Raw genomic sequence first — 24,031 nt, forward strand, 5'->3', positions numbered from 1 at the left:
ATAATTACTCACTAACCAAGGAGTTTCCTGCTCGGTGACACGATGTGTCATACATACTGGGAAGACATCCACGTTTTTTGTGTGTGTGCCTTTGAAAGATTTTGACCTGGTTCTGATTATTTTGCTGAATTTTTACCCTAAAATGATGTTAGCTTGGTTTGATTCCTTTAGTAATTTATCTTATATGTATTTTGATGTTTGGTATCCATGTGACGTCAGGAGTCTGACTGCATGATTGTTTATTTTTGCTCCAATCCTTTCCAGTTACCACAGGAAGAGAGGGAAGGAAGATTTTAGAGAGATGCTGAAATAATCAATTGGCTATTCTCTTCCTTCTCTCTCTCTTCTTCATGTAACAGAAGAAGCAGGCCAGCCCACTGCAGACCCAGGCATGGTCATGGACAGTGTGGAAGCTGGAGACACAACACCTCCCACCAAAAGAAAAAGCAAGTTCTCTGGCTTTGGCAAAATCTTCAAGCCCTGGAAATGGAGGAAAAAAAAAAGTAGTGATAAATTTAAAGAGACATCAGAAGGTGAGATATTAAGATTTATGTTCTGAGTTAAAGAGTTCTCTATTTTACAAGTACCCAACTTTTTTATCTCTTCCCAAGGTCCTGTAGTGCCCTAATTGAAAGCAAGAGTTAAATCTTTTAATTTAAACAGCTCATGGCCACTCACTAAGCCTTATATTCTGTAGCTTTATTTCCAGGTTTATATTTTGATGGGATTAGAATCTATTGAGTGGTAATAGAGTTCCTGCACTGTAGCAGATCTAAGGTGCTATTGCTTTTTTACTTTGCCTACTTCCCTTCAACACAAAGTGCATCCATAAATGCCTTACTATTATAATTCATTTAAGCTACAATTATGTAAGAGTACTTCCTTTTGGAAATGATACTTTCCCAGTAGGACAGGATGTGAAAGAAATTAATGTGGTTTCATTGATGGATTTGGTTTGGTTTGGTTTTTGGCAGTGCTAGGGATTGAACCCTGGGCCTGGCACGTGCTAGGCAAGTGCTCTACCACTGAGTTACACACCCCCAGCCCCAGAAATAAGTTTTAAAAACTGAAGTTAGTTTCCCTGTGCTTTTGTTTCTTAAAAATAGAAGAAATTTAGCCAGGTGCATTATCAGTAGCATATACCTCTAATCCAAGCTACTCAGAAAGGTGAGGCAAAGGGTTTATAAATTCAAGACCAGCCTCAGCAACTTAGCAAGATCCTGAGTATAAAAATTAAAAAGGTGCTGGGGATGTGGCTCAAGCCGTAGCATGCTCGCCTGGCATGTGTGCGGCCTGGGTTCGATCCTCAACACCACATACAAACAAAGATGTTGTGTTCGCCGATAACTAAAAAATAAATATTAAAAAATTCTCTCTCTCTTGGGGCTGGGGATGTGGCTCAAGCGGTAGCACGCTCACCTGGCATGCGTGCGGCCCGGGTTTGATTCTCAGCACCACATACCAACAAAGATGTTGTGTCCGCTGAAAAATAAATATTAAAAAAATCTGCTGCTTTAAAAAAAAAAAATTCTCTCTCTCTCTCTCTTTAAAAAAAAAAATTAAAAAGCCTGGGGCCATAGCTCAGTGTTAGAGTACACCTCAATTAAATTCCAAGAACCACAAAAACATAAAAATAATAATTTTTAAAAAGTAGAAATTTGAATCATTTTATTCTTTTACCTGTAGATTAAGAATAAGAGTAATGTTGACTTTCCAACTGCCACATTTCTGAGTGCCGTTTTCCAATTCAATGTTAGTTTTAGAGCGAAAAATATCTATGCGAAAACCAAGAGAAGAGCTGGTTAAAAGAGGGGTACTGTTGGAAGACCCTGAGCAGGGTGAGTTTCAAATTAATAGCGTATGCCTGTCTCTGCACTTGATCTTTGATTGGGTCTAACTAAGTATTTGAATTTTCTTTCTTCATTTTGTGATTGCTGTATTTGTGGTGGAGTGGGAGTTTTTAAACAAATTCACTCTTCCTTTTAACTCTTTTAACTCTTGAGTGGTTGGCGAAGGATCCTTGGGCAAGCATTCCTTGTCTCTGTATACTTCAAGTTTTTGCCAACTACCACAGTAGTTGTTACTTCCTTTTCTTGATCAAGCTTGTCGCCATGCCCATGTTTCTGCCCTAATTTTCTGTCATATTTCAACACTCATTGCTAGTTTAATAATGTCAGAGCTTTCTTATGAAGCAGTTTATTATAAATGTAAAGCTATAGTATCATATATTGGTAGCATTTTATTTCTCTTCTTTTTACATATGCAATAACTTGCTATAGTAGTTATCTTGTTCTCTCCCTTTTTTATTTTGTAGTACTGGAGATAGAACTCAGCTCACTCTGCCATTTAGCTACAACCCCAGTCCTATATATTTTTTATTTTGAGACAGGGTCTTTACTAAGTTGCTCAATCTAGCCTCAAATTTGTGATCCTCCTGCTTCAGCACCTCCAAGTTCCAAGGACTACAGGCATGGGTCACTGTGTCCAGCTACCTTTATCTTTAGAAGCACATTTTTGCTTATTACTTATTTGCTTCAGACTCTTCCACATTCATTCTAAACCCCCACCTCTTATAGGGCCTGCCTGAAAATGACAGTTTAATCTCCTACTATTAGTTTGTTATCCTTCATAGCCCTGCTTTTGTTGGTCATCCAGTCCTACCCATAACCATTTCTTATATACAAAAATATTCTGCCAAACCAAATCACTTGCCAGTCCTTCAGATATGTCCAATAATTTCTAACCTTTATACATTTTCTTCCTCCTAGATAGACTGTCTTTCATCAGTGTGGTAGACTTCTCTTTCAGAGTCTCGATTTAGACACTGTTTTCTGTCAAGCTTTCCCAAACCCATTCCCACCCCAATAGCCCTTCACATAATATAGCTCTTGACAGCACTGTAATCACATACATTTATTCATATAGAAAGGTACTTCACATATAAAAGGCAAAAAGATATTTATTATAAAGGAATTACTTCCACTATTACTAGAAGGATACAGGTAACCTAGATCTACATAATAGCTAAAACAGGAAGAGGGACACAAGAGGATAAGAGAAGCTCTTCTCACAGTCTGACCATGCCACTTTTGCCACTTGGCCCTTTCCTCTTTTCTCCTTGCAGGTGGTGAGGATCCAGGAAAGTTAAGTCATGCTGTATTAAAGAATGGCCACACCACCCCCATAGGGAGTGCCAGATCATCTAGTCCAGTCCTAGTAGAGGAAGAACCAATAAGAACAGCAAATGTTAACAGTCTTTTTCCAGAAGAGGACCCAAAGAAACGACTGGGTAAGATACTGGATTTTTCATTTACGAGCCATGGATCATTCTCTTTTAACACAAATTTGTGAGAAAATAAGAAGAACGAAGCTGGTTGTGGTAGCGCATGCCTGTAATTCCAGTAGCTCAGTTGGCTGAGTTAGGAGGATCTCGAGGTGCGACCTCAACTCAGTGTGACATGACTCACTGTGACCCAACTCAGTGTGACCCTGTCTCTAAATGAAATACAAAAAAGAGCTGGAGATGTGGCTCAGTGGTCAAGTGGCCCTGAGTTCAATTCCCAGTACAAAAAAAAAAAAAGAACTAAAATTCAGAGAGAATTATGTTCTTCTTTATGAATTTATTAACTACTTACAACATTTATTGGAACCCTCTATCCCCAATTCTTCACAAAATTCCTAAATTTGTAACTCTCTCTCTTTTTTTTTTTTTCTCTCTCTCTTTTTTATGGTACTGAGATTTGAACCAAGGGGCACTGCTGTATCACTGAGCTACATCCCCAGCCCTTTTATAAATTTTGAGACAAGAGTCTCATTAGTTGCAGGGGCTGGCCTCTAAGTTGCAATTCTCCAGCCCCAACCCTGTTTGTTTTTATGTGGTGCTGAGGATCAAACCTAGTGCCTCACATGTACTAGGCAAGCACTCCGCCACTGAGCTACAACCCCAGCCCCAAATGTGTGATTCTTAAGGAGAGAAAAGATTTTAAATATTAGATTTCAATGGGACTTTTTCAAGCTACATGCTTCTCTTCTTCTACTGAAGGAATTTTTTTGTGCCTCCTCTCGTAGTCTGGTCCTTTGTGTAAAGAGTCCCTACCATAATGAGCCTCTTACTGAGACTAACTTAGTGTTGAGGGTTACTGGGCACAGTGGCACATACCTATAATCCCAGCTACTTGGGAGGCGTATGCTGGAATGTTGTGAATTCAAGACCAGCCAGGGCAACTTACCCAGCCCCTGTCCAAAGTGAAAAAATTTCAAAAAGAGCTGGATATGTAACTCAGTGCTAGAGCACCCCTGGCTTCAATTTTCAGTATGGGGGGGGAAAGTGTTGTAGAAAACAGAGAACTATAGTCTGTAAACAGATCTATAAATGGAAGAATTGATGAAGCTGACTGTAAAGTCATAGATATATTTGCCTCGTTATTTTCTCCCTGTAATCACATCTTTTATTATACAGGCTCAATTGGAAGCCAGTCTAATTCTGAAGCAGAGTCTGTATCTGAGAATGTACCAAAACAGCCTTTACTTCCCCCTAAAAGGCCATTGTCCTCATCTCATGAAGCAAGTGAAGGGTCAGCAAAGGATGTCACTTCTTCTGGCAGCATGGCAAGGTCCATCTCCTCCGCCTCTTCTACCAACATAGCAACTGCTGCCACCACTGCTGCCACAAACCTAGCAAAGACTGTTAATTCCTTTGTCACCCCTTCCCCAGCACCCAGGACTCTGCCTGCTGCTCCTACCAGCATTAACACTACTGCTACCCCAAGCCTTTCTCATATGGTCCCTGCCAAGCAGCCCCCTATCCCTCCCCCTAAACCAGCTCACAGAAATAGCAACCCTGTTATTGGTAAGTAAGTCTTCAGACCTTTCATATTTTGGGTTTGGTTTTTGATGGTTATTTTATTGGATAGTTGGTATAATACTGATCCATACTAAAGTGTTTATTACCTTGTATATTATCTGAATGTCTTCAGCATAGGGAAAAGTTCTTAAAATGAGGCAGATGAAAATATCACTAAAACTGAGTTCAGGGCTGGGGTTATGGCTCAGTGGTGTTGTACTTGCCTGTACATGTGAGGCACTGGGTTCCATCTTCAGCCCTTAAAAAAAAATTAAGTTCATATATGGAAAGACTAATATCTATTTCCTATAATAGTATTTTAAAGCAATAAATGTAGTTGAAGGACCATATATGTGAAGATCATAACAGGTTTAACCTGCATTAAATTATCTGTAGCATTTGGTGAAAAAAGTTAGGATAATTCCACAGCTTACAAGAAGCAAGGCATACTTGTCAGTTAAAAACTTGGGATCTGATAGGCATGGTGGCACACCTGTAAGCAACATGAGGACTAAGGCAGGATTGCAAGTTTGAGGCCAGCCCAGGCAATTTAGTGACAGCCTGTCTCCAAAAGAAAAAGGGTTAGGGATGTAGCTCAGTGGTAGATTGTCCCTGGGTTCAATCCCCATTACCACCACCACGCGCACACACACACACACACACAAAAAAAAACTGTGACCAGGCATTGCATGTTTGAGACCATTCTTGGCAACTTAGCAAAACCCTGGCTCAAAATAAAATTTAAAAGGGCTGGGGATGTAGCTTACTCAGTGGAAGAGCAAGTCCAGTAGATAAAAACAATGATTTTGTAGATGCCTATGTAACTTGTGATTCAGCTCCTGGCAGAGTATCTTCATGGGAACTGCAAAAGGTATTATTTAAATTGTTGTGATAAAATCATGTTTTATCTTGGGAAAGTTAAGAATGCCACTCTTGCTGGGTGTGGTGGCACAAACCTATAATCCCAGCGGCCCAGGAGGCTGAGGCAGGAGGATCACAAGTTCAAACCCCACCTCAGCAAAAGCAAAGTGCTAAGCAATTCAATGAGAACCTATGTCTAAATGAAATACAAAAAAGGGCTGGGGATGTGGTTCAGTGGTCAAGTGCCCCTGAGTTTAATCCCCAGTACCAAAATAAAAAATGCTACTCTTAAATTAAAATAAGTCAAGAAAGCAGGGAAGGTAGTCAGTAAATTTTTATGGGGTTAGTACATTTTTGCATTTATCTACAGTATTATTTAGGTCTATTTTCTTTACATAAATGTATATCTTTAGTGAACTTTCAAGAAAGGAAGGAGTAACTTAAGTGTTTCAGACCTACCTAATGCAAATAGTTTTTCAGGAAAAATAATAATAGGCTTATTTCTGCTTAAAGTTACTGAGTGAATTGATGAATAAAAAGTATGCTCATTGACTATCTAATATTACCAAGTTGGGTGGAGTGACTATAATCCTGAAAAGCAGGTTTGGATATATTATGAGTATGACAGGTTGGAGTAGCCAGATAAAAACAGGATGAAGATTATTATTGTATCATTACTCAGATGGGTAATGCCACATTGACTTATCTTTGAGGAACTTGAAGAGCTTTCTTATACTATTTTCAAAACCACTTTGTACCTTAGTAAACTGATTTTATCTGTTCTAGAGATAGGGCAATTAGAACAGGAAGACTTTGTAACTCACCACGGTTGTAGTTAGTGAGAGACAAAAACTCAACTCTCAGATCCAGACCTCTTCTCTACATTGGTTTTCTCAAACCATTGTCTAGACTTATACTCTCAACAGGATCACCTACAAATCTTATTAATACAGATTGCTAGCTGGACATGGTGGCACAAACCTATAATCCCAGCTATATAATCCCAGCTACTCAATAGACTAGGTTGGAGTATTACAAGTTTGAGGCTAGCCTAATTAATGAGACCCTACCTCAAAATAAAAAATAAAAAAGGCCTAGGGATGTAGCTCAGTTGTAGAGCACCCCTAGGTCCAGTACACAGTAGCATCAAATAAACAACAACAACAAAAAAAATAGAATTTTAACTAGCTTTTTACTTTAAATGTCCCCAATGGAATGAGATTTAGGACAGTAAAATTTTATTTCAGGAAAACTTATGAAACCATTTGAGAAACAATAGATATGATTAGAGATTGATGATAAAAGAGAGCTATTCTTTAAATATTTTGCAAGGTTAATTTCTTTTTATGTGATGATCCACTTGTTACATGGAGCCCTCCCAAGGGAGTGAATGGGCTGGATCAGTGCCTGAGTCATTGTGGGCTTTGGGAGGATACATAGGGATATATACTATCATGATACAGAGTAAGGGCATCTCATGTAATAAACATACTGAAGACCCACTTGAACCAAACTCTGTGCACAGCCCTGTGAATATGCTGGTGGATATAAGTGTTCCCCTCCCATCAAGGATACCACTGTGTAACGGGGAGTGAACATGGGAGACAAGGGACAAGAAGTGCTAACACAAATAAAGATCAGAGACAATAGGAGTCTAGTAACCACAGAGGATACTAGCTAAGTCCATGCCAGCTTGTAGTTACCAACATCTGTGACCTCAGGTATCATCTCAAGTGATACAAGGAGAATATGACATTAAAGATAGAAAAGCACTTACATTTCTTTAAAGAGCTTTGCATTTGCTATCAAAATTCAAGATGTCATCTGAACATGTGTCGCATACCTATAATTCCAGTGACTCCAAAGGCCCACACAGTAGAATCACAAGTTTGAGGCATGCCTCAGCAAGTTATCAGTGCCCTCAGCAACTTAATGAAACCAAACCCTGTCTCAAAAAAAAAAAAAAAAAATGCAAGATGTCTTTATTGATAATTTCATGATACAGAGTTGAAGAATCATTATTGTGTTTTTTAGACAAATATTAATATTAATATTGAATATTGAAATTTCTTAATTAAGTACTCTTGTACTAAAGAGCTTTTGATTGGCTTTTTTTGTTTCTATTCATATTAACTGTATACCAACATCAAGTTATAAAGTTGTCATATCATGGCAACAAAATGAGATACTTAGCTGAGTTTTACTATATTCATTAGGCCCTCTACCTAAATAAACACAGATTTTGTTTCAGAATAAGATATATAGGGAATGACAAAGCCATCAAATTATATAATTTGCTTGAAAGATTTAAGACTGAGCTCAGCTCTAATTTTAGACCTGGGCTGGCCCCTCAAAGCTTTGTAAAGCGATGTTAAATTGAAGTGTTGCTTTCTCTTTTCCAGCTGAACTGTCCCAAGCAATAAACAGTGGTACATTATTATCAAAACCATCCCCACCCTTACCACCTAAGAGAGGCATTCTGTCAACCTTGGTATCCACCTCGGAGTTGGCTGCTGGCATCAACACAAAAACACCAAGCGATCAAAAAGAGACGAATACATGCTCTGTGGGCTCTGAACCAATGCTGATGATCCCACCTCCTTCTCCATCTCCCCCGCTGCCTACTCATACACCTCCAGAGCCCCCACGGTCTCCACCATTCCCTCCTAAGACTTTTCAACTTGTGCCAGAAGTTGAGATTCCACCTTCCTTAGATCTTGCCCAGGAGGATCCCCAGCAGGAAGATCAAAAAAAGGAAGTCCCCAAGAGGATATTGGACCAAAGCTTTGGGGAGCCCCATGTACCCTGTAGGCTGCCCCCACTCCCCCTACATATTCGAATTCAACAGGCCCTGACCAGTCCCCTTCCCATGACTCCTTTAGAGGGTTCTCACAGAGCTCATTCATTGCTCTTTGAGAACAGTGACAACTTTTCTGAGGACAGCAGTACCTTGGGTCGGACCAGATCACTTCCCATCACTATTGAAATGCTGAAAGTGTGAGTGCCTTTAAAGCTTTCTTCTTGTTTTTCCTTCTTTACTCTTAGCCCTGCTTGGAAAAATTACTTTAAAAAGAGGAGATATAGCTCGGTTGGTAGAGTGCTTGCCTCGCACGTGCAAGGCCCTGGGTGCACTCCTTAGCACCACAAAAAAAAAAAAAAAAACCATACAAAATTACTTAAAAAAGAAAATTTGAATAAATTTAAGGTACAAAGAGTATTCTGCCAAAAGGTCTTTTTTTTTTTACCCTGTGATTTCTGTAACTTTTTTTTTCATAGAGATTTCCATGATGACATAAAAATTACATGTTATATATAGGAAAATTAAAATCACTACTTTTATGAGATACAAGGTGAAGTATATATTACATGGTACTTAAGAGCCTTGCCTTATATAATGAGATAACCCTGGATTCAAATCCCAGCTCTATCACTCCTAGTGTGTTGAAGTGTAAGTTACTTGATCTTTCTGTTTCTTAGTTATCTATAAGTGGAATGATATCTTCTCTGTAGGCCTGTGAGAATAAATTTAAACAAATTCTAGAAAGCACCAATATCTAATAAGTGGTAGAGCCGGGATTTGAACCCAGAGTCCTTTAGATTATAGGTATTTAAAAGTTTCTTAGCATCGTTGTTAAAGCTAAAGGAGGGATTTATACGTTATTTCATTAATGGATTTTCCCATAGATATTTCAGTTCTTTATCTTGCAAACCAGTATTATCTTTGTTTCTGAAAAGAAAATATAATTATGTGAATTTGTTAGTCCAGACGATGAAGAAGAGGAGGAACAAACCTGTCCTTTGGAATTTGTTGAAGATGTGGCATCTACCTCAGTCATTCCTAAATTACCACAGTGTCTGCAGGAGGAAGAAGAAAAGGAGAGTGACTCAGATTCAGAGGGTCCCGTTCAATATCGAGATGAAGAGGATGAAGATGAAAACCATCAGAGTAAGAAAGGAAGGAATAGCAAAACAGAAAATTCTTTTTTTTTTTTAATTTTTTTTAGTTGTCAATAGAATTTTTTTTTAAGAGAGAGTGAGAGAGGAGAGAGAGAGAGAGAGAATTTTTAATATTTATTTTTTAGTTCTCAGTGGACACAACATCTTTGTTGGTATGTGGTGCTGAGGATCGAACCCGGGCCGCACGCATGCCAGGCGAGCGCGCTGCTGCTTGAGCCACATCCCCAGCCCAGTTGTCAATAGAATTTTATTTTATTTATTTATATGTAGTGCTGAGAATCAAACCCAGTGCCTCACACATGCTAGTTAAGCCACAACCATAATTCTACCACGGAGCCACAACCCCAGCCCAAGAAAATTATTTTATAGATAAAGCTATTTGCAAATAAGATGAATGGAAACAAGTATCTTTTATGTCAAATAATCTGATTAGCTATTATTGGAAGCCACTGTAAAGGACTCATCCTTGCTATCATTCCTCAGTTAAAATTAATCATGAACTGGGCGCACACCTATAACCCACCTACTTAGTAGAAAGAAGCTGGAGGATCACAAGTTCAAGATCAGACTCAGAAATTTAGTGAGAGCCTGTCTCAAAAAAAAAAAAATTTAAAGGGTCTAAGGCTACTGGGCGCAGTGGTGCATGCCTATAATCTCAGCATCTAGGGACACTGAGGCAGGAGGACCATTGAGTTCAAAGCCAGCAATTTAGCAAGGTCCTGAGCAACTTAGCGAGACTGTGTCTCTAAATATAAAGAAGGACTGGGAATGTGACTCAGTGGGTGAGCACCCCTGGGTTTAATCCGCAGTACTAAACAAAAAAAAGTCTGGGGCTGGATGCAGTAGCATACACCTATAATCCCAGCAGCTCAGAGGAATCGCATGTTCAAAACCAGCCTCAGTAACTTAGTGAGACCCTGTTGCAAAATAAAAAATATAAAGGGTTGGGGATGTTGCTCGGTGGTTAAGCACCCCTGGTTTCAACCCCTGGTAAATTAGAGCACTGGCCTATCATGTGTAAGACACGGGATTCAATCACCAAAAAAAAAAAAAAAAAAAAGCCCTAGCAGCCAGGCATAGTAACACATACCTATAAAACCAAGAGACAGGAGGATTGAACCTCAGCAAAACAAACAAACAAACTGGGGATGAAGCTCAGTGGTGAAGCACTCCTGGGTTAAGCCCTCAGCACTAAAAAACAAAAACAAAAGAGTGGACTGGGGATGTGGCTTAAGTGGTAGCAAACTTGCCTAGCATGCGTGAGGCACTGGGTTTAATTCTCAGCACCACATAAAAAAAAAATAAATAAAGATATTGTGTCCACTCCAGGCCCTGGGTTCAGTTCTCAGCACCAATCAATCAATCAATAAGAAGTCTATTTAACTTGATAATACTAATAAAAAATACAAAATAGAGAAAAACTGGCACCTGGGGTTCAGTTGAAGAGATAGTTTTCTTCAGTAAACTGAACTTATTGTCATTGGGCAAAGAAAAATTTTAAAATGTCTTCATGCCTATAAATCATTGTGAAATATGGAATCCTGATTTCTAAAATTAGCAAAGCAGCTTTAAAAACAGACTAGGGGGCTGGAGTTAGGCTCAGTGGTAGAATACTTGCCTAACATGTGTGAGACACTGGGTTCGATTCTCAGCACAGCGTATAAATAAATGAATTAGCTAAACACATCTGCATATACCTGTTTTCCTCTACCTGGGAAGTTGAGGTGGGAAGATTGCTTGAGCCCAAGAGTTTGAGATCAGCCTGAGCAATTTAGCAAAGCCGCATTTTTAAAAAAAGAAAAATTGAACATGGTGATGTATGCTTATAATTCCAGCTATGTGGGAGACTGAAGCAGAAGGATCCCAAATTCGAGGCCAGCTGGGGCAACCTAGTGAAATCCTGTCTTGAAATGAAAAGGTTGGGGATATGGCTCAGTGGTGGAGTATTTGGCTAGCATGCACAAGGTCCTAGGTTCAGTCTTCAGGACTGGCGGGAAAAAATTGTAGGATGGTGTTAGTATGAAAGACACTGAGATTTTAATCGAAATGACTGTCCCATGCTTAGATTCCCTCTCCTCTAGCAGTTTTTATTTATTTATTTGTTTGTTTATTCATTTTTAGTTGTAGTTGGACACAATATTTTATTTATTTTTATGTGGTGCTGAGGATCGAATCCAGGGCCTCATACATGCTAGGCAAGCGCTCTACCTGAGCCACAGCCACAACCCCAGCCCCTCTAGCAGTTTTTATTAAGGAGAAAAATAGTGCTAATAAAAGAGACAAGGTATCTTTTGCCATCTAGATCCATCTAGCTGAAAAAATTTTTGCATGTCTTCACTTTTCCTCTCCTCTGTGTTTTCCCTGGATCATTTGAGGCCAAGTAAGAAGTTGGGAGTTACATTGATTCAGACTCCTCCCCAGATCCCCATGATGTTGAGCCTCTTTTTTTTTTTTTTTTTTTTGGTAGTTGAAGATCAACAGCATTTTATTTATTTTTATGTGGTGCTGAGGATTGAATCCAGTGCCTCTCACATACTAGGCAAGTGGTCTGCCATAGCCACAGCCCCACATTGAACCTTTGTTTCAAGCTTCTACACTTTTTTTTATCTCCTCATTTATAGGTGCTCTGGCCAACAAAGTGAAGAGGAAAGACACACTGGCAATGAAGTTGAACCATAGATCCAGTGAACCAGAGTTGAACTTGAATTCTTGGCCTCGTAAAAGCAAGGAAGAATGGAATGAAATACGGCACCAGATTGGGAACACACTGATCCGGTAGGCCTTTGCCTAAACTAGTTGGATTTTTGGTTTTTTTATTGAGGATTGAAACAAAGGGCTCTTAACCACTGACCCACATCCCCAGCCATTTTTATATTTTATTTAAAGACAGGGTCTCACTGAGTTGCTTAGGGCCTCGCTGAGTTGCTGAGACTAGGTTTGAATTTATAATCTTCCTGCCTTAGCCTCCTGAGCCACTGGGATTACAGATGTGCGCCACCACACTCAGCCTTCAATATAATTTTTAAAAAATTTTTTTTAGTTGTAGATGGATACAATATCTTTATTTGTATTTATTTATTTTTAAGTGGTGCTGAGGATCGAACTAGGGGCTCATGCATGTGAAGCAAGCACTCCACCGCTGAGCTACAACCCCAGCCCCTGTAGTATAAATTTTAAAAATACATAGTATTAAATGGGAGTTACATAATTTCTATTTCACATGTTCCAAGTAACTGCCTCCTTTCAAAAAAAAAATTTTTTTTAGTTGTACATGGACATAATATCTTTATTTTTGTTTGTTTATTTTTATGCGGTGCTAGGAGGCAAGGGCTTTACCACTGAGCTACAACTCCAGCTCTTAAAAAAAAAATTATAAAAATAAAAAAGAGGGCTAGGGTTATGGCTCAGTGGTAGAGTGCTTACCTAGCATGTTCACCACATAAACATAAATAAATAAAATAAAGGTATTGTATCCAACTAAAATATTAACAAAAAAGGAAAAGACAAAAATCTACATATTAGACACAGTTGGATAGCCTCTAAGAATTTGGAAATTTTAAGGAACCAGATAGCACTAACTATGAGATAACATATATGGTTTTGCCAGAGTTGTTAAGAGAAGTCTGGGTGGTTCCCAGAATAGCAACTCTTTTTCCATTTTTTATTTAGCTGCTGAACCATGAAATGCAAACCTAATTAATCACACGCACATTTTTCATCATTTCTATTTGACATGTTCCAAATGTTAGTGTGTTTTTTAAGTCAACTAGAACCAAAAACAAAATGCAGACCTGCTTCCTGCATATGCAAAACTCTAAAAGTTCAGACAAATAGATGGATGTTTTCCTGGCACAGATGTTTCTCCCTATAGAGAGAGGATAAGAAGGTGGACTCTCTCCATAAAATAATTAGCTAAGGATATCCAATAATAAAATTGTATTCTCTTCTACCTTAAACATCTTGATTATACTGTATGTGCCTCATCTAGAGACAAGTTTGGCCCTTGGTCTTCCAATAGACATTTTTTGGATCCTGAAATCATTCTCTGAGATGTATTTTTTTAAGCATAATGGCCAGTCTGACTACTGTTGAAATTAAGGGTGATTAGGCTGGGTCTGGTGGCACACACCTGTAATCCTAGTGACTTGGGAGGCTAAGGCAGGAGGATTGCAAGTTTGAGACCAGCCTCAGGAACTAAATAAGGCCCTAAGCAAAAGAAATTAAGGGTGATAGAGAGAAGGGAAATAGAAGGCTTTTCTTTTTCTGACAGTGTCCATAACTCACAAATCACCATTCTGAAAGTGATTTGGATAGATGGGCTTCTGGGTGTGGTACCAGAAATTCTTCATAGGGAAAGGATGGTAGACTTGGCCCTTTACATTTAAGGTACAGCAATTTAATATCTGTACTTATTCATTCATTTTATTTTGAAGAAAAAAGAAATTCAAATTACAAAAATGTTGTTGTATGCCCTTCACCTAGAAGTGTTAACATTTCCATATTTGCCTTATTGATTATTGTGCTCACTCTTGCTTTGTATACATAACATTCTTTTTTTCCCCTGAGCCATTTGAGAATAAATTGCAGACAATAGAATGCTTTTCTTTGGCATGTTATTTCCTATGAAGAAGGACATTGTCTTATATATCCACAGAATACTTATCAAATTCAAAAAAATTAATACCAATACATTCAGAGTACATCATTAATCATCCTAATAATACCTTTTTTGGGGGGTGGGGGGCAGTACCAGGGATTGAACTCAGGGCCACTCCACCACTGAGCCACATCCCCAGCCCTATTTTGTATTTTATGTAGAGTCAGGGTTTCACTGAGTTGCTTAGCCCCTCACTTTTGCTGAGGCTGGCTTTGAACTTGCAATACTCTTGCCTCAGCCTCTGAAGCCACTGGGATTATAGGTATGTGCAACCACGCATGGCTACTAATAGCTTTAATAGCATTTTAATAGCATTTATCTAATCTACCATATTGTGTTATATTTAGGTGTCATATCTTTTTGGTGTCCTTTAATCTGAAACAATTCCTAAGCCATTTCATTTGTGTATTTTAGAGTGCCCTAAATTTGAATTTGTCTTATTTTTTCCTTATAATGAGATTCTGGTTATTCATTTTCTGCTATTCTAATTTATATATTGTTGTCTTCCTTCTATCATTCCTATAATTTCAGCAATTCGGGATGCTGAGGCCAGAGTATCACAAATTCAATGTCAGCCTCAACTACTTAGTGAGATCCTCAACAGCTTAGTGAGACCCAGTCTCAAAATAAAACATTGGGGCTATAGCTCAGTGGTAAAATAGCCCCAGGTTCAATCCTAATACCAAAAAATAAACAAATAAATAGAATGGGGCTGGGGGTCAGATAATAGCTCAGTGGCAGAGCACTTACTTAAGCATGCATAAGGCCCTGAGTTCTCTCCCAGCATCAGTAATGATAATGATGGTGATATGATGATGATGGTGGTGGTGGTTTGTTTAAGTTCAGGCTCTAAACAAGCAGATCTCAGGTTGGATTTAGAATACAATATTTTGTATTCTTTCCCAGTGATTTTTGTTTGTTTTGTGGTGCTAGGGATTGAACCAGGGTCTCACACACGTTAGGCAAGCATTTTGCAACTGAGTTACATTCCTTTCTCTTTGCTAGTGTTTTTGTGTGCATATTTTACATGGCACATCTATTACTTTTTTATTATAAAGATTTTTCCTATTTCCATATAGTCTTTGTAATTATTACTAATAGTCACCATATATGAGTCTATTGAATCAATATAGTATAATTAACTGAACCATAACCCTATTATTAGACATTGATTTTTTTATCTCTGATTTTGTGTGTGTGTGTGTGTGTGTGTGTGTGTGTGTCTCTGATTAACTCTAAATCAGTTGTTTTCTACTTTAGCATTCATCTTTTAGGTTTGAATCACCTGTAGGCTTGAAATTAAAAAACAAGCTTTTGAGCTCAATGTCTGGAGGTGTTTGCTTTGTGATGAGGTCTAGTCATCCGGCTGCTTGTGGGATCACTTTAAGAACTACTCTACCTAGTACTAATCATTTGGATTATAGTGCTGGCATCTTTATTCCAATTTTTAGGGGGGAGGGGGATACCAGGGATTGAATTTGGGGTTTCACTGAGTTTGCTTAGTGCCTCGTGGTTGCTGAGGCTGCCTTTGAACTTGCAGTTCTCCGGCCTCGGCCTCCTGAGCTGCTGGGATTACAGGTGTACGCCACCGTGCCCGGTGCTTCTCCTCAGTTTTTGTCAGAAAATTTAAATTAGTCAATATACACAGTCACTAATTCCTTCTAAATAGTAAAGTCATCTGGCAAAGTCCTGGTAAAGTCATCTCTAGTATGCGTTCATCTGTCCATATAAAGGATGGCATTGTTATTGTTATCCAGTTTTAGACTGGGCCTGCTTTCATGGAAAGCTGTTTCACTTGGAATAGCATAAGTTAAACAGTAGGACCTTGTTAACCTAATTAGCCACAGGAAAGAGGTAACTGCTCTGGCCTCTGCCAGATACCATGTCCCTTCAACTTTTGTAGGAGTGACAAATAACTAATTTCTTATTAGTTCATCCCTTGATTTTTACTAATAACTAATCAGAAGTTCATAGAAATAGAACTGGGGTTGTTTCTTAGTGGTAGAGCACTTGTCTAGCATGTGTGAGGCACTGGGTTCCTCAGCATCATATAAAAATAAAAGTATTGTGTCTATTTACAATGAAAAATATTTTTAAAAAGCTAATTGTGGTGGAGTATGCCTATAATCCCAGCAGACTGAGGCAGGAGGATCAAGTTCAAAGCCAGCCTCAAGAAAAACAAGATGCTAAGCAACTCATTGAGACCCTGTCTCTTTTTTTTTTAAAGAAAGAGAAAAAATTTTAATGTTTATTTTTTAGTTTTCGGCAAACACAACATCTTTGTTTGTATGTGGTTCTGAGGATCGAATCCGGGCCGCATGCATGCCAGGCGAGCGCACTACCACTTGAGCCACATCCCCAGCCCCGAGACCCTGTCTCTTAATAAAATACAAAATAGGGCTGGGGGTGTGACTCAGTGGTTAAGTGTCCCTGGTACAAACAAAAAAACTCAGAGAAGCTTGGTGTGATAGCACATACTTGAAATCATAGCAATGCAGGAGAATTGCAGATTTAAAGCCAGCCTCAGCAAAAGTGAGGTGCTAAGCAACTTCTCCTGTCTCTACATAAAATACAAAATAGGGATGGAGATGTGGCTCAGTGGTTAAATGCCCTGAGTTCAGGAAAGGATTTTTCATATCATGTATTTTATGAATGTCTCTTATCTATAATATGAAGATTTTCAAAACTGAATAAGACAATAAAAAAGGACAGGTCAGCATGCCTGAAGTCCTGGGTTCAGTCCCCAAAGAAGATATATAGAAGGCAAATAAGCATATGAAAAGAGGCTCAACATTATTACTCATTAAGGAAATGTGAGTTAAAACCACATAATCTGAAGACATACAAATGGCAAACAGATATATGAAAAAATGTTCAACATCACTAATCATCAGAATTGCAAATCAAAACCACAAGAGATATCACCTCTCACCTGTTAGGCTGGCTATTCTCTAAGAAACAAAAGACAAGTGTTGGCAAGGATATGGAGAAATTAGAACCCTTATAAGCTGTTGATCGGAATGCAAATTCATGCTTCCCATGTGGAAAACAGTACGGAGATTCCTCAAAAAATTAAAAATAGCCTAGTTTATGCAAGGCCCTGGAATCAGTCCCCAGCAACCCCCCCCAAAAAAAAAAAAAGGTTAAAAATTGAACTTCCATATTATCCAGCAGTCCATCTTCTGGGTATTTATTTGAAAAAATTAGAATCATGATCTTGGAGAGAAATCAGCGTTGCAATCCATGTTCATTGTGGCAGTATTCTTATTTATTTATTTGTTTGTTTATTTATTTATTGGTAGCAGTATTCTTAATAGCTGAAATATGGAAAAAACTTAAATGTTCACTGATGGGGGAGAATGGAGTAAGAAAATATATTGTACACAGTGGAACATTCTTCAGCCTTAGAAAGAAAACAACATTGGATATACATGAATAAACCCTGAGAACATTATGCTCAGCAAAATAAGCCAATCATAGGGTTAGAAGTATGGCTCATTGTAGAGGGTTTGCCTAGCATGAATCAGGCCCAGCACTGCAAGACAAAAAAAACAGTCACAGAAGGAGAAATGCTCTATGACCCCACTTCTTTGCGGAATTTAAAATTTTCATAGAAGAAAAAATAAAACGGTCATAGAAGCAGAGAGCAGAATAGTCTTGCCAGGTGCTCAGTGGAAGTGTATAAAATAGCTGGTCACTAGTCAATATAAAGTTTTATTTATGGATGATGAATAATCTCTAAAGAACTACTGAACAACATTGTGTTTATAATTTTAAGTCTCTTAGGAGGCCCCATGGGGATGGTAATACATCCTTATAATCCCATTGACTCTGGAGACAGGCCAGTATGAGCAATTTAGTGAGATCACGTCTCAAAATAGAAAAAAAAAAATTAAAAAGGGCTGGGGATGTAGCTCAGTGTTAGAGCACTTCTGGGGTTTAATCCCCGAAATAACCAGCAACCACTCTGTTAAGGGGTTGGATCACATATTAAACACTCTTACCAGCATCACTTCTCTTATATTTATAACTATTATTAAGTAAAAAAAGGTTACTTCATTTAACACAAGCACCATGACACCATGACAGTCAGTCTCATAATCCAGATGGCTAAGAAGTGACTAATGGATGAATAATACCCACAACAAAGAGCATGATTCATGTTCCAGGTGGGAGAGAGTGGGACAGTTCAAAATTTTAAAAGTGCATGCAATTTAAAACTTATTGATTGTTTATTTCTAAATGTAACTATGTTTATTTATTTTTGGACCATGGTTGACCTTGGGTAACTGAATCCCTGAAAAGCAAAAGCATGGATAAGAGAATACTACTGTAAAATAACAATTTAAATTAAAAAACAAAAAATGAGATACCACTACAAATCCACTAGAATAGCTAAAATTAAACAATTTAATAAAAGACTGGCAATACGGAGAATAAGGAGCAACTGAATTCTTACCTACTAGTTGTAGGAATGTAAAGTAGTAGGAATACTTCAGAAAAATAGTTTGGCTGTTTCTTTAAAAATTAAACATAAAAGCTGGGCATCGTGGCACACAGGTGTAATCCCAGCACTTTGGGAGGCTGAGGTAGGAGGATTGCAAGTTCAAAGCCAGCTTCAGCAATTTAGTGAGGCCCTAAGCAACTTAGTAAGAGCCTGTCTCAAAATAAAAAAGAAAAAGGGTTAGGGATATGGCTCAGTGGTTAAGTGCCCCTGGGTTTAATCCTCAGTACTAAAAAAAAATGAAATTTTATATATAATGTAAATTGTGTAGAGAATGAGTCTAGGCATTCTCCACACAGGCAACAAAAGAGTTGAATAATTAGCAGGTAGAGCTAGACACGATGGTGCATGCCTGTAATCCCAGCAGCTCCAGAGGTTGAGGCAGGATTTCAAGCTCAAAGCCAATCTCAGCAATTTAGGAAGGCTCAAAATAAAAAGGACTGGGGATGTGATTTATTGGTTAGGAGCCCCTGGTTCAATCTCTGGTACAAAAAAAAAAAAAAAAAACAAGTAGCTGAAATGCTGTCTGATAAATATTGAGATTAAAGTTAAAAATGAATAGCTTTCTGAATTCAGAAATGACAGAAATGGGTGGGGGCTGTGGCTCAGTGGTAGCGCACTCGCCTGGCTTGTGTGAAGCACTGCATATAAATAAATAAAGGTCTATCAACAACTAAAAAATATTTAAAAGGAAAAGAAATGACAAGTTGTCATTGGTTAGTAACTTCATCAGAACTATGAAAAACCTTATCAAATACTTCACAGAGAAGACAAATTAAAATCATAGAATTAACGAGAGCTGGGGATGGATACAGAAGACCCTGAGTTCAATCCCCAGTATAACTAAAAATATATAGAAAGAGACCATCTTAAATTTCTGTGTCTCCTAAACCACTGCTTAAAAATCCAAACAGCAGCTGGTCATAGTGATTCATGCTTATAGTCCAGCTACTTGAGAGGCTAAAGCAGAAGGTTTACTTGAGCCCAGGACAACATTATGAGATCCCATCTCAATAAAACAAACAACAACAAGTACACACACACATGCACATATATATTATAAAGATTACCAGGCTGAGGTTGTGGCTCAGCACAGGCCTGGCATGTTGAGGCATTGGGTTCAATCCCCAGCACTACCCCCTCCCCCAAAAAATATGATATTTTAATGATATATAATATGATATCTGTAATATTAATACTTTCAAGTTTGTCTTTTCTTTTTTCCCCCTCTTTAATGTTAGGGATTGAACCCAGGGCGTCACCTATACCAGGCAAGTGCTATCCACTAAGCTACATCTCTAGCTCTATATTAGTACTTTCTTTTTTTAATTTTTATTATTTCATTTTTTATTTTTTTGTACCAGGGATTGAACTCAGGGGTGTTTAACTACTGAGCCACATCCCTAGCCCATTTTAAGTCGGGGTCTTGCTGATTTCTTAGGGCCTTATTGACTTGCTGAGGCTGGTTTTGAACTTGTGATCTGGTCTCAGCGGCCCGAGCCACTGCATGTGCCATGGGCCCGACTTAGTACTTTCAATGTGGAAATTGTTTCATAAATAATCGGATAAGAAAATGAAATATATCCATTTGAAAATTTATTGATTTTTTTTTTTAAACTTGCTTAGGGGCTAATATAAACTATCATTGTAAAGAAGAGCTTTAAGTGAGATAATAAGTATCCCCATTTATCTCCCTTTTAGGAGACTGAGTCAAAGACCAACACCAGAAGAACTAGAACAACGAAATATACTGCAACGTAAGTCCAGCTATGGAAATAAAATTATGCAGATATTCTTTTATATGTCTATTATTTTAATGTACATAAAAGATAAAAGAAGTAATTGCTAAAAGGGCCAAGAAGAGAGTGTTTCAGTCTGGGAAAAATATTTTTCCCCTGTGGGAACAGTTCCCCCAAGCTTCCTTTGGAAGAAGCTACATGGCATTGTTTAGTATATTATGATACTATAAAAAATTTTGCTTTAATGTTTTCACATTTTCCTCAAATTGCTTTGGGCATTTGACAGTGTATAAGAGATGTGACCCAACTTTTCTCTGTCTTCATGGAAGGAACTACGGTAGTAACTGTGCATGTGAATGAGATGTTCTTGTGCTAGTAGAATCAGAGGGCTTGGAATCCAATGCAAGTCCCTAGAAATGCAATTTTCCTGCTGCTTTCAGTCATTAAGACTGTCTTTACCTCCATAGCCCCTAAGTAAGACCATGTATTTAATTTGTTGTCTATATATATATAATTAACTTCCTGAAATAGCATTCTAATTTAATACAGATGTGATTTGTCTTTCCAAAGTTTAGAAAAATCTCATTACTGAAGCGGTTCAGGCTTCCCTGGGATTGCTTGTTGGGATGCTCAGTCTGATCATTCCCATAATACTTTTTAGGTATACACAATTTAGTCACTTAGTGAATTTAAAGTGTGGAAGGCTGGGCTGGGGTTGTGGCTCAGTGAGTGCTCGCCTAGCACATTCAAGGCCCTGGGTTCGATCCTCGGCACCACATAAAAATAAATAAATAAGGGCTGGGGATGTGGCTCAAGTGGTAGCGCACTCGCCTGGCATGCGTGCGGCCCGGGTTCGATCCTCAGCACCACATACAAAACAAAGATGTTGTGCCTGCCGAAAACTAAAAATAAATAAATAAATAAATAGCAAAAATAAATAAATAAATAAATAAAATGGGGGTGTTGTGTCCACCTACAGATAGATAGATAAATAGATAAATAAATAATTTTGGAAGATAAAGTGTGGGAGGCTTTATAAACATATTACCTGAAACTTGGTGTGATCTCTTTTGTCTATTCTTAACAGTTACTCTTGAGCAAAAATATGAAAACTTTTTTAAAATGGCTCTTAGTGGGCTGGGGCTATAGCTCAGTAGCTGAGCAATTGCCTAGCACATGTGAGGCCCTGGGTTCAATCCTTAGCACCACATAAAAATAAACAAATAAAATAAAGGCATGCTGGCATCTACAACTACAAAAATACAAATTGGGCTGGGATTGTGGCTCAGCGGTAGAGCACTTGCCTAGCATGGGCTGGACCCAGGTTCAATCCTCAGCACCACATAAAAATAAAGGCATTGTGTTGTGTCCATCTACACCTAGTAAATATTCTGGCTTTGCAAACCATAGAATAATGGAGAATATTTTAGGTAGATATAAAACTGTTAAAAAATGTGAAGACTAGGGCTGAGTATGTAGCTCAGTAGTAGAATGCTTGCCTAGCAAACCCAGAGCCCTGGGTTTGAATTCCAGCATGATCAAAAAAAAGTAGAGACTTTTCTCTCTTTCTCTCTTCTCTCTCTTCTCTTCTCTGTCTCTCCCCTTCACCCATCCTCTCTCTCTCTCTCCCTCCCTCCCTCTCTCCCTCCTTCCCTCTCTCCAGGGATTAAGCTTGAGCAGGAGTATTGCAAGTTCAAAGCCAGCCTTCGCAATTTACTGATGCCCTAAGCAACTTAGCAAGGCCCTGTCTCAAAATTCAAAAAGTAAAAAGGGGTTGTGGATATGGCTCACTGGTTTAATGCCCCTGGATTCAATCCTTGGTACCAAAATAAAAGAAAAAAAATTGTCTTGGTTAGTTGGGTGCCGGGGCACACACCTATAATCCCAACTTCTAGGGAGGCTAAAATAAGAGGGTAACTTAACATCTATAATCCCTAACTGAAAATGAAAAGTGCTAGGGATGTAGCTTAGTAGTAGAGCACTTATCTAGCATTTGTGAGACTCTTGGTTCGGTTTTCGGTACCACAATAAAGAAAGAAAGTGAGATAGATAGACCTGTGGTATAATTATCAAAATGTTTGATAAGCAAATTGCCATTTTGAAGTAATAATCATTCTTTGTTTCTGACTGTCGAATGTAGCTAAAAATGAAGCTGATCGTCAGGCAGAAAAACGAGAGATTAAACGTCGGCTCACTAGAAAGGTACAGCTTCCTGTGTGGTTGATTTCAATCTGCCTATTAACTTTGTCTTGGATTTTAATGACCTATTTGTGGAAATAATGAATTTGCTATATATGTAGAAAATAATACATATAATAATAATAAGAAAATAATTTTTCTTTGATTTTTAATGTTTAAAACAGACCTTTACAAGGAGGAGTTTGATAATTTTTACCTTTTTGGACTTGGGATTTTGATGTATACTCTGTAAAAAGTGGTGCAGTTTTGTTTTGTGTTTTGTTGTTGTTGTATGTGTGGGAATTTTTGTTTGTGATGCTGGTAATAAAACCCAGGGCGTTGCACCTGCTACGAAAGTGCTCTAACACTGAGGTACATACCCCCCAACCCCTTAAAACTTGTTGCTGTGTAGAGACAATAACAGGAGGAGAGTGTAGCATTCAGTTTTACAAAGCAAACTAATTTTTTGTTGTTGTTGGTTGTTTGTTTTTTGTGGTACTAGAGATTGACCCCTGGGGTGCTCAATCACTGAACTACATCTCCAGCCCTTTTTATATTTTATTTTGAGATAGGACTTGCTAAATTGTCCAAGGTGGCCTGGAACTTTGTTTGTTTGGGGTACCAGGGAATAACCACTAAGTCACATTCCCCAGCACTTTTTTTTTTTTTTTTTTTTTTAATTTTAAGATGGGTCTCACAAAGTTGCCTCAGACTTCCAAGGTGCTGTTATAACAGGCATGTATCACTATGCCTGGCAAATACTACTTAAAATTTCTAAGAATCCCCAGAAGAGCAAGGGATCTAGATATTAATTTCTGGAATTATCCTATTTCATCCTTTCTCCTGGAATGGAGGAATTATCTTTGATAATTTGAGGCCATCTTCAGATTGAGCAGGTTACCTGCAATCTTAAATCAGTTTGTTAAGGAATCCTCTACTTTGTGTATTGTTGATGCTGAAATGAAATGCACAAGAGCCTTGCTACTCAAAATGTGGTCCATGGAGCGTGACATGGTGGCACACACCTATAATCCCAGCGGCTTGGGAGGCTGAGGCAGGAGGATCACAAGTTCAAAGCCAGCCACAGCAACTTAGTGAGGACCTAAGCAAATCATCGAGAACCTGCCTCTAAATAAATATAAAAAAGGCTAGGAGGCTGGGGTAGTGGCTTAGTGGTAGAGTGCTTGCCTAGCATGCTTGGGGCACTGGGTTCGATCCCCTACACCACCTAAAAATACATAAATAAAATAAAGATATTGTGTCCACCTGCAACTAAATAAATAAATAAATAA

At 38.4% G+C, this 24,031-nt stretch overlaps 1 protein-coding gene and 1 long non-coding RNA gene across 4 annotated transcripts in view; one reads left to right on the forward strand and one right to left on the reverse strand.

Annotated features, from left to right (window-relative positions):
• The window catches only part of Phactr4 (phosphatase and actin regulator 4), a 95,898-nt gene that overhangs the window by 65,926 nt on the left and 5,941 nt on the right, over window positions 1-24,031 (forward strand). For all 3 annotated transcript variants that reach the window (XM_005317687.5, XM_078025715.1, XM_005317686.5), the window contains 9 exons: window positions 360-533; window positions 1,758-1,838; window positions 3,125-3,289; window positions 4,460-4,849; window positions 8,107-8,701; window positions 9,466-9,650; window positions 12,283-12,436; window positions 20,524-20,579; window positions 22,702-22,763. In XM_005317687.5, the coding sequence (XP_005317744.1) occupies window positions 360-533; window positions 1,758-1,838; window positions 3,125-3,289; window positions 4,460-4,849; window positions 8,107-8,701; window positions 9,466-9,650; window positions 12,283-12,436; window positions 20,524-20,579; window positions 22,702-22,763 (1,862 nt within the window). The remainder of the gene's footprint in view (window positions 1-359; window positions 534-1,757; window positions 1,839-3,124; window positions 3,290-4,459; window positions 4,850-8,106; window positions 8,702-9,465; window positions 9,651-12,282; window positions 12,437-20,523; window positions 20,580-22,701; window positions 22,764-24,031) is intronic.
• LOC144367973 (uncharacterized) overlaps window positions 1,680-24,031 on the reverse strand; it is a 35,686-nt gene continuing 13,334 nt past the window's right edge. The window contains exons 2-3 of the long non-coding RNA XR_013427636.1: window positions 7,548-7,649; window positions 1,680-1,775 (exon numbers count right to left, since the gene is read on the reverse strand). This is a non-coding gene — a long non-coding RNA (uncharacterized LOC144367973). The remainder of the gene's footprint in view (window positions 1,776-7,547; window positions 7,650-24,031) is intronic.

Source organism: Ictidomys tridecemlineatus, chromosome 11 (genome assembly GCF_052094955.1).
Source record: "Ictidomys tridecemlineatus isolate mIctTri1 chromosome 11, mIctTri1.hap1, whole genome shotgun sequence".
Lineage (NCBI taxonomy): Eukaryota > Metazoa > Chordata > Mammalia > Rodentia > Sciuridae > Ictidomys > Ictidomys tridecemlineatus.